General features: G+C 41.2%; 1 protein-coding gene across 3 annotated transcripts; it reads left to right on the forward strand.

The window, feature by feature from the left end:
• The first annotated feature begins 10,673 nt into the window (after positions 1–10,673).
• On the forward strand, positions 10,674–17,026 carry apom (apolipoprotein M). 3 transcript variants are annotated; one of them, XM_024397325.2, is made up of 8 exons: positions 10,680–10,948; positions 11,584–11,723; positions 12,133–12,203; positions 13,184–13,318; positions 13,611–13,712; positions 16,329–16,364; positions 16,709–16,744; positions 16,858–17,026. In XM_024397325.2, the coding sequence occupies exons 1-6, from the start codon at positions 10,829–10,831 to the stop codon at positions 16,355–16,357; spliced, it is 597 nt and encodes a 198-aa protein (XP_024253093.1). In that variant the 5' UTR covers positions 10,680–10,828; the 3' UTR covers positions 16,358–16,364; positions 16,709–16,744; positions 16,858–17,026. The 3 variants fall into 3 exon arrangements, with proteins under 3 accessions (XP_024253103.1, XP_042168069.1, XP_024253093.1); XM_024397335.2 differs by lacking the exon at positions 16,329–16,364 and having other exon boundaries at positions 10,674–10,948; XM_042312135.1 differs by lacking the exon at positions 16,709–16,744 and having other exon boundaries at positions 10,677–10,948.
• The last annotated feature ends 1,167 nt before the right edge of the window (positions 17,027–18,193 follow it).

An 18,193-nucleotide genomic window follows, 5' to 3' on the forward strand; every position in this document is an offset into this window, starting at 1 on the left:
TGGTTGACAACAACACCAAAACGTTGTCAGGGGAGGGCACACTTCCGCGCTGTCTGGGAGGCGGGAACTGTAGTAGATGCTAACAGCCAATGAAATCAAACAACCCACCCGAATTAGACAACAATTGAACAACGGGACGGGAGCCACGAATCTGCGCAGGTGCTGGTTTGAGGAGGTTCGATTAATCTCGCGCGTACACCCGTATAGGCATGTTTTACACCGGCGGAATTTTGAGGCGTTCGAGTTGGGGGCGTGAGCCAGGTGGCCTGCTCTGTCTGATGGAGAAGTCGGCTCAAAACAGAAGTGACGTAATAAGCACGTGTAGTAATTATTTATATCTGTTTTCCCAAACGCTTTTATCTGCATTCCTAATGAAAACGTAATTTGTGTAACATATATGTTGTATATTTCTGGATGATGCACCATGTCTTGCAATATAAACTGTTAACTCTAAACTGAAACAGTTTTGATTGGACACATTTGGGTAGGTCCCTGTTCCATTTGGTTCTTAAACAGTAAACCGTTTCCGTTGATGTAATGAATACAGCCCAGGTGTAATCTAGTTGGTATGTTTGTTTGCACTGCTTTGGTTCAGTGGAGGCTCCTCAGAGGAGAAAGGGGAGGACCACCAAGCACAACGTGGCTTCAGTGTGTAAATCAGAAAGATGTGTCAGCATTGAGTAATTGTCTTTGGCCCCCTCCCAGTTAGTGGGTGATGAAAATCCACAAAATGGCGCCGGGAGAAATGGCAGCAGTTTTACGGGCGCCCAACCAATTGTGCCATTATGTGGTTTAGTAGGAAAGCTGCCGTTACAGTCAATATTAATCACCAACGTGCAATCATTGGACAATAAATTATACGAGGTACAATGACGAATATCCTACCAACGGGACATCAAAAACTGTAATATCCCATGTTTCACGGAATCGTGGCTGAATGATGACATGGATATTCAGATAGCGGGATATACGTTGCAAACGGGCAGGGATAAGACTGCCCAGTGACACGAGGACTGGGCTAAATCACTTCTATGCTCGCTTCGAGGCAAGCAACACTGAGGCACAGCTGTTCCGGATGACTGTGTGAACAGGATAAGACCTTTAAACAGGTCAACATACACAAGGCTGCGGGGCCAGACAGATTACCAGGATGTGTGCTCTGGGCATGTGCTGACCAACTGGCAGGTGTCTTCACTGACATTTTCAACATGTCCCTGATTGAGTCTGTAATACCAACATGTTTCAAGCAGACCACCATAGTCCCTGTGCCCAAGAACACAAAGGAATCCTGCCTAAATTACTACAGACCCGTAGCACTCACGTCCGTAGCCATGAAGTGCTTTGAAAGGCTGGTAATGGCTCACATCAACAACATTATCCCAGAAACCCTAGACCCACTCCAATGTGCATACCGCCCAAACAGATCCACAGATGATGCAATCTCTTTTGCACTCCACACTGCCCTTTCCCACCTGGACAAAAGGAACACTTATGTGAGAACGCTATTCATTGACTACAGCTCAGCGTTCAACACCATGGTTCCCTCAAAGCTCATCACTAAGCTAAGGACCCTGGGACTAAACACCACCCTCTGCAACTGGATCCTGGACTTCCTGATGGGCTGACCCCAGGTGGTGAGGGTAGGTAGCAACACATCTGCCATGCAGATCCTCAACACTGGAGCTCCCCAGGGGTGCGTGCTCAGTCCCCTCCTGTACTCCCTGTTCACCCACAACTGCATGGCCAGGCACGACTCCAACACCATCATTAAGTTTGCAGACGACACAACAGTGGTAGGCCTGATCACCGACAACAACGAGACAGCCTATAGGGAGGAGGTCAGAGACGTGGCCGGGTGGTGCCAGAATAACAACCTATCCCTCAACGTAACCAAGACTAAGGAGATGATTGTGGACTACAGGAAAAGGAGCACCGAGCACGCCCCCATTCTCATCGACGGGGCTGTAGTGGAGCAGGTTGAGTGCTTCAAGTTCCTTGGTGTCCACATCAACAACAAACTAGAATGGTCCAAACACACCAAGACAGTCGTGAAGAGGGCACGACAAAGCCTATTCCTCCTCAGGAAACTAAAGATTTGGCATGGGTCCTGAGATCCTCTAAAGGTTCTACAGCTGCAACATCGAGAGCATCCTGACCGGTTGCATCACTGCCTGGTACAGCAATTGCTCGGCCTCCGACCGCAAGGCACTTCAGAGGGTAGTGCGTATGGCCCAGTACATCACTGGGGCAAAGCTGCCTGCCATCCAGGACCTCTACACCAGGCGGTGTCAGAGGAAGGCCCTAAAAATTGTCAAAGACCCCAGCCACCCCAGTCATAGACTGTTCTCTCTACTACCACATGGCAAGCGGTACCGGCGGGCCAAGTCTAGGACAAAAAGGCTTCTGAACAGTTTTTACCCCCAAGCCATAAGATTCCTGATTACCCGGACTATTTGCATTGTGTAACCCCTCTTTTACGCTGCTGCTACTCTCTGTTTATCATATATGCATAGTCACTTTAACTATACATTCATGTACATACTACCTCAATTGGCCCGACCAACCAGTGCTTCCGCACATTGGCTAACCGGGCTATCTGCATTGTGTCCCACCACCCACCAACCCCTCTTTTTTACGTTACTGCTACTCTCTGTTCGTCATATATGCATAGTCACTCTAACCATACCTACATGTACATACTACCTCAATAAGCCTGACTAACCGGTGTCTGTAAATAGCCCTGCTACTGTTATTTTCAAATGTCTTTTTACTGTTGTTTTATTTCTTTACTTACCTACACACACACACACACCTTTTTTCTGCACTGTTGGTTAGAGCCTGTAAGTAAGCATTTTACTGTTTAATTTGCGCACGTGACAAATAAACTTTGATTTGATGAGCTCTATAGCAGAGTCTCTCAACTCAATCACTGGTTGAAAACTGTTTTCTGCCCCTCCCAAAATATAGAATTTGTAGATAATTGGCCCTCTTTCTAGGACTAACCCACAAACAGGACCAAGCCTGGCCTGCTGAGGAGTGACTGACTCCATCCTAGCTGGAGGGGTGCTCTCATCTTATCTATGAGCATAGACAGGGCTCTAACTCCTCTAGCTCCACAATGAGATTGCCAGCCAGACAGCCAGCCAGTCTGCCAGCTTAGTGGAGTCTGCCATTAGCACAGTCAGTGTAGTCAGTTCAGCTATACCCATTGAGACCGTGTCTGTGCCTCGATCTAGGTTGGGAAAAACTAAACATGGCAGTGTTCGCTCTAGCAATCTCACTGGAATAAAGACCTCCATTCCTGTCATTATTAAAAGAGATTGTGATATCTCAAAATAGGGCTACTTAATGTTAGATCCCTCACTTCCAAGGCAGTTATAGTTAATGAACTAGTTAATCACGGGTCATAATCTTGATGTGATTGGCTTGACTGAATCATGGCTTAAGCCTGATGAATTTACTGTGTTAAATGAGGACTCTCCTCCTGGTTACACTAGTGACCATATCCCCCGCGCATCCCGCAAAGCAGAAGGTGTTGCTAACATCTACGATAGCAAATTTCAACAACCAAAAAAAGGATGCATTTTAGTCTTTTGAGCTTCTAGTAATGAAATCTATGCAGCCTACCCAATCACTTTTTATAGCTACTGTTTACAGGCCTTGGAACGGAACATTGGAACGGAAATGGCGCTACACCAAACTGGAAGTCTTCCGATTAGCATGGAAATACCGTACCGTGCAGTATCAAAGAGCCCTCACTGCTGCTCGATCATCCTATTTTTCCAACTTAATTGAGGAGAATAAGAACAATCCAAAATGTATTTTTGATACTGTCGCAAAGCGAACTAAAAAGCAGCATTCCCCAAGAGCGGAAGGCTTTCACTTCAGCAGTGATAAATTCATGAACTTCTTTAATGAAAATATCATGATCATTAGAAAGCAAAGCACTGGCTGACACGTCCTTTAAATCTGTGTATTTCTCCAAAGTTCAGTTGTCCTGAGTCTGCACAACACTGCCAGGACCTAGGATCAAGGGAGACATTCAAGTTTTTTAATACTATATTTTTTGACACATTGATGAAAATAATCATGGCCTCTAAACCTTCAAGCTGCATACTGGACCCGATTCCAACTAAACTACTGAAAGAGCTGCTTCCTGTGCTTGGCCCTCCTATGTTGAACATAATAATCGGCTCTCTATCCACCGGATGTGTACCAAACTCACTAAAAGTGGCAGTAATAAAGCCTCTCTTGAAAAAGCCAAACCTTGACCCAGAGAATATAAAAAACTATCGGCCTATATCGAATCTCCCATTCCCCTCCCCCCAAAAATTGAAAAAGCAGTTGCGCAGCAACTAACTGCATTCCTGAAGACAAACAATGTATTCGAAACACTTAGGTCTGGTTTTAGACCCCATCATAGCATTGAGACTGCACTTGTGAAGGTGGTAAATGACCTTTTAATGGTGTCAGACCAAGGCTCTGCATCTGTCCTTGTGCTCCTAGACCTTAGTGCTGCTTTTGATAACATCGATCTCCACATTCTTTTGGAGAAATTGGAAACCCAAATTGGTCTACACGGACAAGTTCTGGCCGGGTTTAGATCTTAACTGTCGGAAAGATATCAGTTTGTCTCTGTGGATGGTTTGTCCTCTGACAAATCAACTGTACATTTCAGTGTTCCTCAAGGTTCTGTTTTAGGATCACTATTGTTTTCACTATATATTTTACCTCTTGGTGATGTCATTCGGAAACATAATGTTAACTTTCACTGCTATGCGGACGATACACAGCTGTACATTTTGTGAAACATGGTGAAGCCCCAAAATTGCACTCCCTGGAAGCCTGTGTTTCAGACATAAGGAAGTGGATGGCGGCAAATGTTTTACTTTTAAACTCGGACAAAACAGAGATGCTTGTTCTAGATCCCAAGAAACAAAGAGATCTGCTGTTGAATCTGACAATTAATCTTAATAGTTGTCTCAAATAAAACTGTGAAGGACCTGTGCGTTACTCTGGACCCTGATCTCTCTTTTGACGAACATATCAAGACTGTTTCAAGGACAGCTTTTTTCCATTTATGCAACATTGCAAAAATCAGAAACTGTCTGTCCAAAAATGATGCAGAAAAATGTATCCATGCTTTTGTTACTTCTAGATTAGACTACTGCAATGCCCTACTTTCCAGCTACCCAGATAAAGCACTAAATGAACTTTAGTTTAGAATCTTGACTAGAACCAAAAAATCTGATCATATTACTCCAGTGCCAGCCTCTCAACACTGGCTTCCTGTAAAGGCTAGGGCTGATCTCAAGGTTTTACTGCTAACCTACAAAGCATTACGTGGGCTTGCTCCCATCTATCTTTCAGATTTTGTCCTGCCGTACTTACCTACAAATACGCTACGGTCACAAGACGCAGGCCTCCTGATTGTCCCTAGAATTTCTAAGCAAACAGCTGGATGCAGGGCTTTCTACTATAGAGCTCAATTTTTATGTAATGGTCTATTTATCCATGTGAGAGATGCAAACTCGGTCTCGACCTTTTAGTCTTTATTGAAGACCCATCTCTTCAGTAGGTCCTATGATTGAGTGTAGTCTGGCCCAGGGGTGTGAAGGTGAATGTGCTTCTACATCTGCATTTCATCGGCTGATGTAAAAAGGGCTTTATAAATAAATCAGATTGATTAACCATCCTCCTCAGTGAATTTCACAAAAATTAAAATAGTAAACATTAAAAAGTTATCCTTTTTAGAGAACTATACTAAATATATTCACATCACCAAATAATTGATTAAAACATACTGTTTTGCAATGAAGGTCTACAGTAGCCTCAACAGCTCTCTGTAGGGTAGCACCATGGTGTAGCTGGAGGACAGCTAGCATCCGTCCTCCTCTGGGTACATTGACTTCAATCCAAAACATAAGAGGCTCATGGTTCTCACCCCCTTCCATAGACTTACAAAGTAATCATGACAGGTTGGAGGACGTCCTCCAGAAGCTATCAGAGCTCTTGCAGCATGAACTGACATGTTGTCCACCCAATCAAAGGGTTAGAGAATGAATCTAGTACTGAAAGCATTAGCTACAGCTAGCTAGCAATGCAGTGCATAAAGCGTGGTGAGTAGTTGACTCAAAGAGAAAGACAATAGTTGAACAGCTTTGAACAAAATAATTTCTTCAAAAATGAAGGAGAAGCAAGAGAGAGAGAAATGCAGCTAGTTAGTTTAGCCTACTCAACACCCAGCTCAAACAGAGAGGGATGCTATGTTCTCTAGCTGGCTATGACTATCTAACACTGAAACTCTTCCAAGTCAAGGTAAGATTCTGGTTTTACTAATTTATTGCCACCGGGGCCCGCCTGTGTAACTGCTTGCTGACTGTACACTGTACTGCATGATTGTAGTGAGTTTACTAACACGTTAGTTCTATTAGCTATGTTGACTATGACATTACTGTAGGCCAATAAAAGGGATCACCACCACACAAACTCAACCAGATCTGCAAACATTCTAGCCCTAGATTGTCCAGCAGGGGGCGTTAGATACATATTTTCCTTTACAGTCTGATTCCCACATGCAAATAAACCTTGCCTTTCAAAACACATTATTTATGACAGAAAAGTGTTGTTGTTTTTGTTTAAAATATATTACTTATTTTACATTAATGGCTATAAATCGATCTCTGAATGTGCTACCGTGATGAAATCGCTGTCTCCTGCTGCGCTAGGACGTTGGTTGCATGTAACTATTTCAGGCAACTATTGCAGGCTTGAGCTTTGTCTGTGGCTCGGTTGCTGTGATGTGGTGTTCAGCTAGGAGTTGATGGACAGTCCGAAAAGCGAATTAAATGGTAGGTGGTTTCAGATATCACATCCTACGTCACACAGGCTCAGAAATACTACTGTGTCGGTGGGAACCAGGGCTGTCGTCAATGCAAGCCATTTATATCTACGGTATCCACAGAACGATTTATAAGCGAAAATGTCGGTCGGTACCAGAACCATGCAGGACCCCTAACCATCTAACAGGTTTTAAAAGCACAGCAAAGTTCAAATGAGAAGACAATGTCAGAAATGTTGTTTATTTATACAACAGATTGTGTTATCACTGTGCTTCGTCTAATAGCAGAACCAAGTGACCTGGATTGCAGTTTAGATTACATTAAAAAGACATGGGGCAAGTGATCAATTCCGTTCGAGATGTTACGCTGATTATTACAGCAATTGTGAATGCTATTTTATGCATGCTATCTTGAACATGAACGCCTTATATGATTAACCTACATAAGAAGACATTTATAGTTACAGTAACCTCAATGTGGCCATGGATGTTACTCATTTTAAGGTTGACTGTTACATTAGTTTGTAAGATAGCCTTAACTTTAGGCTATTTACTGTATTACAAAAGCAATTTTGAATTGTGTTTGGTTGACAATGCAACCAAATATCAACATATAAAGAGAACGTATCTACTGGTTGGATAGTTCAATTTGAGCCACTGGCTTAATCCCGTTCTTTAACCTTTATTTGGAGACTTGAATCTAACATATGGTGCATTCAGAAAGTATTCAGACCCCTTGACTTTCCCACATTTTGTTACCTTACAGCCTTATTATAAAAGTGATTAAATTGATGACGAAAAAAGCCCATCTACACACAATACCCCATAATGACGAAGCAAAAACTGATTTTGAGACATTTTTGCAAATTTATTTTAAAAAACAACAACAACTGTGAAATATCACTTAAGTATTCAGAGCCTTTGTTGAAGCACTTTGGTAGTGATTACAGCCTTGAGTCTTCTAGGGTATGACGCTACAAGCTTGTCACACCTGTATTTGGGCAGTTTCTCCCATTCTCTGTAGATCCTCTTAAGCTCTGTCAGGTTGGGTGTGGAGCGTCGCTACACAGCTATTTTCATCTCTCTCCAGAGATGTTCGATCGGGTTCAAGTCCGGGCTCTGGCTGGGCCACTCAAGGACATACAGAGACTTGTCCCTAAGTGTCACGCCCTGACCTGAGATATCTCTGTTTTCTTTATATTTTGATTAGGTCAGGGTGTGACTAGGGTGGGTACACTAGTTTTGTATTGTCTAGAGTTTTTGTATGTCTAGGGTTTTGTAGGTCTAGGTGTTTTTGTAATTCTATGTTGGCCTGATATGGTTCCCAATCAGAGACAGCTGTTTATCGTTGTCTCTGATTGGGGATTCTTTTTTAGGTAGCCATTTCCCTTTGGTGCTTGTGGGATCTTGTTCTATGTTTAGTTGCCTGTCTGCACTATTCGTATAGCTTCACGTTTCGTTTGTGCTTGTTTGTTTTGTTTTGCTGAGGTCCTGAGCACTCTGGAGCAGGTTTTCAGAAAGGATCTCTCTGTACTTTGCTCCGTTCATCTTTCTCTCGATCCTGACTATGATATGACAAAGCCTACGATAGTCAGTAGTTATGGGTAAGGTGGGGTCCTACTACTGAAACAAGGTGGACAGTTAAAGCCAGTAGCTTATTGCTCCAGGACTCTCACAGATGCAGAGAAGTGCCATGCACAGATAGAAAAGGAGTGACTCGCAGCAGTCTGGGCATATGAGAAGTTTACCAGATATCTGTATGGCCTAGATACATTCACACTGCAGAGTGATCACAAACCTCTTAATAAACTGTAAAGACCTTGACTTAGTGCCTTTTGAGGTGTCAGAGACTGTTGATGCGCATGATGCGTTATAACCCTACAGCCAAGTATGTGCTGGGGGAACTGCTTGTTATAATATACACCCTTTCCAGACATCCCCAGGCAGCTGTTACAGGAGATATTGCAGAGCAGACCAGTGAAATTGAGGCCTATGATGCAGTTCATACACCACGGCTTATCTCACCCACCAAGCTTGATGTCGTCAAGAAGCAGACACAACAAGATGCAGAGCTGCAGATGGTGAAACACGATGTGACAACAGGATGGCCTAAGTATGCGGCCAAAGTATAACAGGTATAAAATCAGAACCCCTTCCAGAACTCCAGCACGGAGTGAACGTCGACGTGAAGCTGGGCGACAAACAAGGCTGGACAAAGACGGCTTCAGTGCTTCAACGATGTGACACACCCAGGTCATACTTGGCCCAGACAGATACGGGAGTGCTGCGCAGGAATCCACAGCACCTGAAACCCTTCCACAGTGCTTCAGAGACTTGTCAAAAGGGTGGAGAGGAACACCCAGAGTTTGACACGGAGTTGCACTTACCTATTCCAGATGCCGACCCACCTCCTGTCACAGAACCACAGACTCCGGTACACATGACTTCTCGTGGTACAGTTGTCAAACTACCAGACGGACAGCATGTGCAGTAATTAACACACAGCCTGCATTATGCGATAGGAGAACCCCACTGCAGCTATGAAGGTGACTGGCAGTCCACCCAGCTCACCTTAGAGTAGAATATAGTTTGTGTTGAAGAAACAACGACTGTTTTAACGAATGTGAAAGGCAGAAAATGGGTCGACGTTTCACGAGTTGTTGAACTGTAAAGACAGAAAAGTTTGTTACAGAGTGATGAACTATAAATAGTATGTGATGTTTTGACATTTTAGAAACATGTGTCTTAAAAGAAGAAAAAAGGGTGATGTGTTGTATTGGAACTATTTTATTATAGCGCATGGCACAGGTATATTCATGACGTCATATAAAAGGTGATTGGGCAAGTCGGTCCGCGTGCATCCGTTGTAACAAGTCCAGTGAAGTCTCCTGTGTTATGTTACTTATTGTTTCATTAGTCAACCAAAGGGACATTCACCTCCAGATTCTTCACATAAAGCATAACACTACAGTGACCATGATAACATCATCCGGTGGTTGAAATTTCACCCTCAAAACAACCGATGACGTTGATGACTTTTTTTCAAATCCAATGTATTTTCCACACAGATTCCATGTCACGATGCATAGACAAATTATGTTGAAACAACGTTTATTCAACCTCAGTTTGTGTCCAGTGGGTAGTTGTGTGACATTGTTAGTATGTATAGAGAGAGAGAGAATGACATAATGTCAGGCGTATTCCATTAAGAGACAAAGAACCCCTGAAAAGTTGATCCGACTGCAGCAAATGGAAGCAATGTTCTCTTTGTTCTCCTCATCAAAACGTTATCTTCCAGACACGAGTCAAATGAATATGCACAATACAGTTGTTTAAAAATCAGAAAACAAGGACATCCTATTCAGGTCTACCTACTGTATAAAACACTCAAAAAGTTGAGTATGTGTATGGTAGTGTGCCAGGAGTTTTTCCTGTTCAGGCTCACATAGTCAGGAACACTCCTGGCCCTAATGCATAGCACAGGGATAATTAATTACGTTGACACCGCTTGGTAGATACTCTAGCGCTGTGATACTGTCTTACAAAACAAGATAACCTCAATAACCTGTGGGATGTGCATAACCAGTGTAGACTGCAGAAATGACAGTCATATTGAAACCCATCCACCAACATGTGGGCTGATGGAGGGTGAGGAGAATAGGGGGTGTACAAGCAGGCCTATTTCCTAAAATTGGGTAAATGCTCAAACACTTCTTACTTTAAAGGCCACCCACACAAAAAGACTTATAGGCAATAATGTTGACATTTATCGGTCCCGCTTCATGGACCATGGAACAACACCTTTTGGTTTGTGGGCCTTTGGACTATGTGGGATGGTGGAAAGTTGTGCTAACAAACAAGTGGTTAATGATTACCACAATCCTAAAATGTTCGAAGCTCAATCCGGACACAGAAATATCAAGCCCAGAAAGAGAGATCAATTGCCAGGTTTCTTTTAGGCCACAAGTTGATTAAGGTGGTTCAGGTATGTTAGAGGCCAAGGAAGTGTATTCGTTCTTGCTCTTTGTGAATGGGTGGTTGTGTCAGCTCTTCTCCCCCTGCTCCCAACCAGTCCTCCTATCTACAAGCAGTCTCAATACCCAACAGGTAAGAGAGATATGCAGATGTAATATCTGTGTTTTTACCACTATTATGACCTGTCAATTAGGTTATTATGCACAAGCCCTGATATATCATGAGCCCTTCATGATGACTCTCAAATTATTATTGCATTTTGGTCTTTTAATATATTTACAAAAAATATGTGTGACCCATAATGAACCGTTTTATTTATTTTATTTCAACTGTATTTATACAGGGAGTCAATATTGAGTTAAAACATACAGGGAGTCACTTTTACAAGTGAGCCCCACAAACACCATACACAATGAGGTTTGCTGTACAGACATCCCACCATATGTGATTTGGTTTGACAGAATGGTGTAATTAGAGTCCTACAGCATACAGTATATGGTTGTACCTTACAGAAAATCGACATTCATGTGGTGTTTCCGTAATGGCTTGATATGGACAGCACCTCAACAAATGGTTTCACAGTTTCAGTTTCAGATTATTTCGCATGGGCCTTTCACTTGTCATCTTACGCTTTCCCCACCCACTTTTTTCCTAACAGTGGTGGTCGTTTTTTTTGTCAGTAATGTCTTAAAATAGATGTTTTCTTTCATTTAATTCTCCCCCTCTCTTTTTCTCCTTTCACAAATCTCTCTCTCTCTCTCCCTCAGTATCTTGGCAAATGGTACTTCATTGCAGCGGCTGGTGTGAAGGAGTCGGATGTGCAGATGTTCAGACAGATGGACAGCACTGTGTTTTACCTGGATGAGACCTCTGAAAATGCACTACTGTTGACCGGAGCCATGCGCGTGTAAGAGACCAGGGATAGCTGACACAATCATACTGGCAGAGAAGCCCACTTGGGCTATGTCCCAATTATCTCTCCTTCTTCCTGAAGTGTGCACTTGTTCACTTCTCCCCAGGAATGTAAAAGCATTGGATTCGGATATGCATGGGCTAGAGGGAGTTTCTTATAACAGTATTGAGAAACGGAAGAAGTGAGAGATTATTTGGAACACATCCTTGGTCTGTTTCTGACCCAAATTTGACCCAGTCGTACACAGTTCAACAGGCTTAATTACACCCTATATGGCGTTGCAATGTCTGTGGCCTATTCTACACTGATTAACAATTTGAAAGTATAGGAGAATGTCAATGTTGTTTACAAAATTACAGTAGAAGCTGTCTGTGTGATAATGCACATATTTTTTCCATTTTAGGGGTGTTCATTGCATTATGAAAAACTGGACCTACACTATTCAGTCTGGCAAAGATGATTTGACATCAGAAGGTAACTTACAACTACTCCCACTAACTTTACTTTGAGTTTTGTTCCTTTAACTCAGACTTTCAATGGGCCAATGAGTATGTTGACCCATTGAAAAAGTATTGGGACAGTGACACATTTTTGTTGTTGTTTTGGCTCTGTACTCCAGCCCTTTGGATTTGAAATGATACAATGACTATGAAGTTACAGTGAGTGCAGACTGTCAGCTTTAATTTGAGAATATTTTGATCCATATTGGGTGAACCGTTTAGAAATGACAGCACTTTTTGGACATAGTTCCCCCATTTAAGGGGACCAAGGCTATTGGGACAAATTCACTTATGTGTAATTAAAGTAGTCCAAAAGTTTAGAATTTGGTCCCAAAGTTAGAGACACACAAATATCATACCCCCAAGACATGCTAACTGCTAACCATTACAATATCAGGGGAGGTTAGCATTTTTTTGGGGGGGTATGATAGTTAAGCCTCTAACTTTCTCACTCATTATCCGTAATCATGGTAGCATTCACATGAATGCAACATATTCTATTCTTATTTACAATAAAAGTGACTCCAAAATGACACTACATTATTTACCATTCATTTAAATTTGGCACAAAATTATCTGAAACTCATCTAACACAAACAGCAAATGCATACAACTAATTTGTAGCGTCACAGGCTTGATATAGTCATTGCGTGCGCTGAATGTGGGACCAAATATTTACCTTTTTACAGATAAGTGAATTTGTCCCAATACTTTTGGTCCCCCAAAATGGGTGGACTATGTACAAAATGTGTTGTACTTTCTAAACGGTTCACCTGATATGGATCAAAATACCCTCAAATTAAAGCTGACAGTCTGCACTTTACACAGAGCCAAAACAACAACAAAAAGTGTCACCGTCCCAATACTTTTGGAGCTCACTGTATGTGTGAACAAAACTTGAGCAAAACTATGTTAGCCCATTGAATAATTAATTCCCGGGTTGGTTTGACACAGGCAGGCCTGAGCTGCAAACTCTAGTGTGGAGTGGAGAGTGGCTGAACTGCACCCAGTGTATCCTGCTGCAGGAGATAGAGCGTCACTTGGACCCACTAGAGACACACGACACCCTCAACAGATTCATGCTTTACGGTCAGCCCAGGAGTCATCAATGATTCCATACTGTGATGGAATAGCAGGAATTGAAGCAAAGCTGAGAAAATCTAAGAATTGAGATACATACTATTATTAATACATCACATTGCTGTTTAATTAAATATTACATGTATACAATGTTCATGTTACATATTATGTGTTTTAAATTGTATAACAAGGACATGGTATAGATGCCCAAAGGGTTAATGTGCTTAGAGATGCAAACAATATTTGCATGTTTGCACTGTAAGTAGTCCTCAATGAAAATGGTGTATTTTCTTTTAACCAGCTCGTGACAGTGCCTTATTGGATAATAAAGTGGTGACGGCGTTTCAGACCCAAACAGCTTGTAAAAACATGGACAGATTTGTCCATCTCCCTCAAGAGAAAGGTTTGTGGTTTTGGTACATAATCTAACCTCACTATTGAACAAATGGACTTGGACCTCCAGTGAAAATATTTTGTTTCTCTGGTGGTCCAAGGTAATTTGTTTTATAGTTCTACTAGTTCTACGACTAGAAATGTCCTTGTTTTTGATAGAAAAAGCAAATTTTTTGTCCATTAAAATAACATAAATTTGATCAGAAATACAGTGTAGACATTGTTAATGTTATAAATGACTATTGTAGCTGGAAACAGCAGATTTTTTTATGGAATATCTACATAGGCGTACTGAGGCCCATTATCAGCAAACCATCACTCCTGTGTTCCAATGGCAGGTTGTGTTAGCTAATCCAAGTTTAGCATTTTAAAAGGCAAATTGATCATTAGAAAACCCTTTTGCAATTATGTTAGCACAGCTGAAAACTGTTGTGCTGATTTAAAGAAGAAATAAAACTGGCCTTTAGACGAGTTGAGTATCTGGAGCATCAGCATTTGTGTGTTCGATTACAGATGTTATTTTAATGGACACAGAAGTTGCTTTTCTTTCAAAAACAAGGACATTTCTAAGTGACCCCAAACTTTTGAACGGTAGTATATATATATATATATATATATATATATATATATATATATATATATACACTGCTTAAAAAAATAAAGGGAACACTTAAACAACACAATGTAACTCCAAACTGTCCACTTAGGAAGCAACACTGATTGACAATAAATTTCACATGCTGTTGTGCAAATGGAATAGACAACAGGTGGAAATTATAGGCAATTAGCAAGACACCCCCAATAAAGGAGTGGTTCTGCAGGTGATAACCACAGACCACTTCTCAGTTCCTATGCTTCCTGGCTGATGTTTTGGTCACTTTTGAATGCTGGCGGTGCTTTCACTCTAGTGGTAGCATGAGACAGAGTCTACAACCCACACAAGTGGCTCAGGTAGTGCAGCTCATCCAGGATGGCACATCAATGCGAGCTGTGGCAAGAAGGTTTGCTGTGTCTGTCAGCGTAGTGTCCAGAGCATGGAGGCGCTACCCGGAGACAGGCCAGTACATCAGGAGACATGGAGGAGGCCATAGGAGGGCAACAACCCAGCAGCAGGACCGCTACCTCCGCCTTTGTGCAAGGAGGAGCAGGAGGAGCACTGCCAGAGCCCTGCAAAATGACCTCCAGCAGGCCACAAATGTGCATGTGTCTGCTCAAATGGTCAGAAACAGACTCCATGAGGGTGGTATGAGGGCCCAACGTCCAAAAGGGGGGGGGGTTGTGCTTAAAGCCCAACACCGTGCAGGACGTTTGGCATTTGCCAGAGAACACCAAGATTGGCAAATTCGCCACTGGCACCCTGTGCTCTTCACAGATGAAAGCAGGTTCACACTGAGCATGTGACAGACGTGACAGTCTGGAGACGCCGTGGAGAATGTTCTGCTGCCTGCAACATCCTCCAGCATGACCGGTTTGGCGGTGGGTCAGTCATGGTGTGGGGTGGCATTTCTTTGGGGGGCCGCACAGCCCTCCATGTGCTCGCCAGAGGTAGCCTGACTGCCATTAGGTACCGAGATGAGATCCTCAGACCCCTTGTGAGACCATATGCTGGTGCGGTTGGCCCTGGGTTCCTCCTAATGCAAGTCAATGCTAGACCTCATGTGGCTGGAGTGTGTCAGCAGTTCCTGCAAGAGGAAGGCATTGATGCTATGGACTGGCCCGCCCGTTCCCCATACTTGAATCCAATTGAGCACATCTGGGACATCATGTCTCGCTCCATCCACCAACGCCACGTTGCACCACAGACTGTCCAGGAGTTGGCGGATGCTTTAGTCCAGGTCTGGGAGGAGATCCCTCAGGAGACCATCCGCCACCTCATCAGGAGCATGCCCAGGCATTGTAGGGAGGTCATACAGGCACATGGAGGCCACACACACTACTGAGCCTCATTTTGACTTGTTTTAAGGACATTACATCAAAGTTGGATCAGCCTGTAGTGTGGTTTTCCACTTTAAATTTGAGTGTCACTCCAAATCCAGACCTCCATGGGTTGATACATTTGATTTCCATTGATCATTTTTGTGTGATTTTGTTGTCAGCACATTCAACTATGTAAAGAAAAAAGTATTTAATAAGAATATTTCGTTCATTCAGATCTAGGATGTGTTATTTTAGTGTTCCCTTTATTTTTTTGAGCAGTGTATATATGTGTGTGTATGTATATATATATATATATATATATATATATATATATATATATATATGTGTATATATATATATGTGTATATATATGTGTATATGTGTATATGTGTATATATATGTATATATATATATATATATGTATGTACATATATGTATATATATACATACATATATATACACATATATATACACACACATATATACATATATATATACATACATATACATGTATACACATATATATATACATATATATACATATATATGTGTATATATATGTATATATATATATGTATATATGTGTTTGTATATATATGTGTATATATATGTATATATATATGTATGTGTGTGTATACATATATATATATATATATATATTTATATATATATATATGTCTATATATATATATTTATGTGTTTCTTTCAGAGCTTTGTAAATTGGAGAATAAGGTGTAGCACTGAGGTAAGAATCTAAATGATTAATGTGTGTGTGTGTGTATATATGTATATATATATGTATATATATATGTATATATATGTATTTACATATATATATGTATGTACATATATATATGTATATATATGTATATATATGTGTGTGTATATATATATATATATATGTGTATATACATATATATGTGTATATACATGTGTATATATATGTATATATGTATATATGTGTGTGTATATATATATGTATATATATGTATATATATGTATGTGTATATATATACATATATATGTATATATATATGTATATATATGTATGTGTATATATATATATATATATTTATGTGTTTCTTTCAGAGCTTTGTAAATTGGAGAATAAGGTGTAGCACTGAGGTAAGAATCTAAATGATTAATTCACCTTTATTTTTATGCACTTCTTATCACTACTTCCATTTTGTGGTTGTTAAATTACATTTGCTCATATCCATATCCACAATCTATTACAGGCTACCTGATATTTGTTGGAATCTTCAATCAAGATCATGCTATGCATCAAAATAGGTTTCCTTTTGATAGTTTAATATTAGCGTATTGCCCACTAACTTTGATCTAACTCAGAAACGTGGAACTAATTCTCCTCTCATTTCCCATGTATAATAGCAAAACAAATAAACAAAAAAACAGAATGGTTAGTGACCCATGCTTAGAATTCTTAAGAACAGCTATACAAAGTATGTTTTTGTGAGGGATCATGTAACTGTCATGGTTCAGTCATGGTTCACTGAACTGCATTGTTCCACTCTTTGCCTACCTCCATCAATGGAGGCTGCTGAGTGGAGGATGGCTCATAATAATGTCTGGAATGGAGTCAATGGAATGGTATCAAAGTGGTTGATACCATTCCATTGACTCCATTCCAGCCATTATTATGAGCAGTCCTCCCCTCAGCAGCCTCCACTGACCTCCATCTAAATACCATTGATATACTAAGATAATAATCCAGGGCTAGTTTATGGGGGAGGAGCCACCCACGTAGTTACACTGACAGTGCAGGGGAAATTCCCATGATGCTGCTGACAGAGCAGAAGCTCAGAGCACACAGTTGTTCACAACTAGAGTGGTCATCAACAGTTCTCTTCTTCATTTGCTTCATTAACCCACTGTTCCTAGGCTGTCATTGTAAATAAGAATTGGTTCCTAACTGACTTGCCTAGTTAAATAAAGGTAAAATAAAAATACAAAATAAAATAAAAATACAAGAGGAAATTCAGAATTATTTGAGTTAAATAGTTTCTAAAAAAATGATGTCAAAGCCATTGATTGATGTAAAATAGCCCAACTTTCATCTGCACTGGCATCAGTGACAAAGCACAATGTCCAGTACTTGACATTATCAGGTTATGTGGGTTTTTACCTGTAGCCTCAAGGAAAGGCCAAACAACAGTGTCCTTATGCTTATGTAACATTTTGAATCCTATACTGTAGCTCTGGACCCGTATTCATAAAGCAGAGCAGGAGTGCTGATCTAGGATCAGTTTCGCCTTTCAGATAATGAATAAGGTTACATAGAGAGGGAACCTGATCCTATAAGCACTTCTACTCTGAGAAGCTTTATGAGTAAGGGCCCTGGTTAGAAATTATTGACATACCAGGGGTTGCGACCAGTGACAGGAGACACGCAATGGCTGAGTTAGACAAAGTCAACATGTAGCTAACAACGTCACCATTCAAGTACCTCTGTGTTTCAACTATGCCCGGAGCTTATATGAATGTCAGAAAATATCCCGAAATTATGATGAAATCCTTGTCTCTCCATTTATCTCTCTGATTTACGTACTTTCA

Source organism: Oncorhynchus tshawytscha, linkage group LG03 (assembly GCF_018296145.1).
Source record: "Oncorhynchus tshawytscha isolate Ot180627B linkage group LG03, Otsh_v2.0, whole genome shotgun sequence".
NCBI lineage: Eukaryota > Metazoa > Chordata > Actinopteri > Salmoniformes > Salmonidae > Oncorhynchus > Oncorhynchus tshawytscha.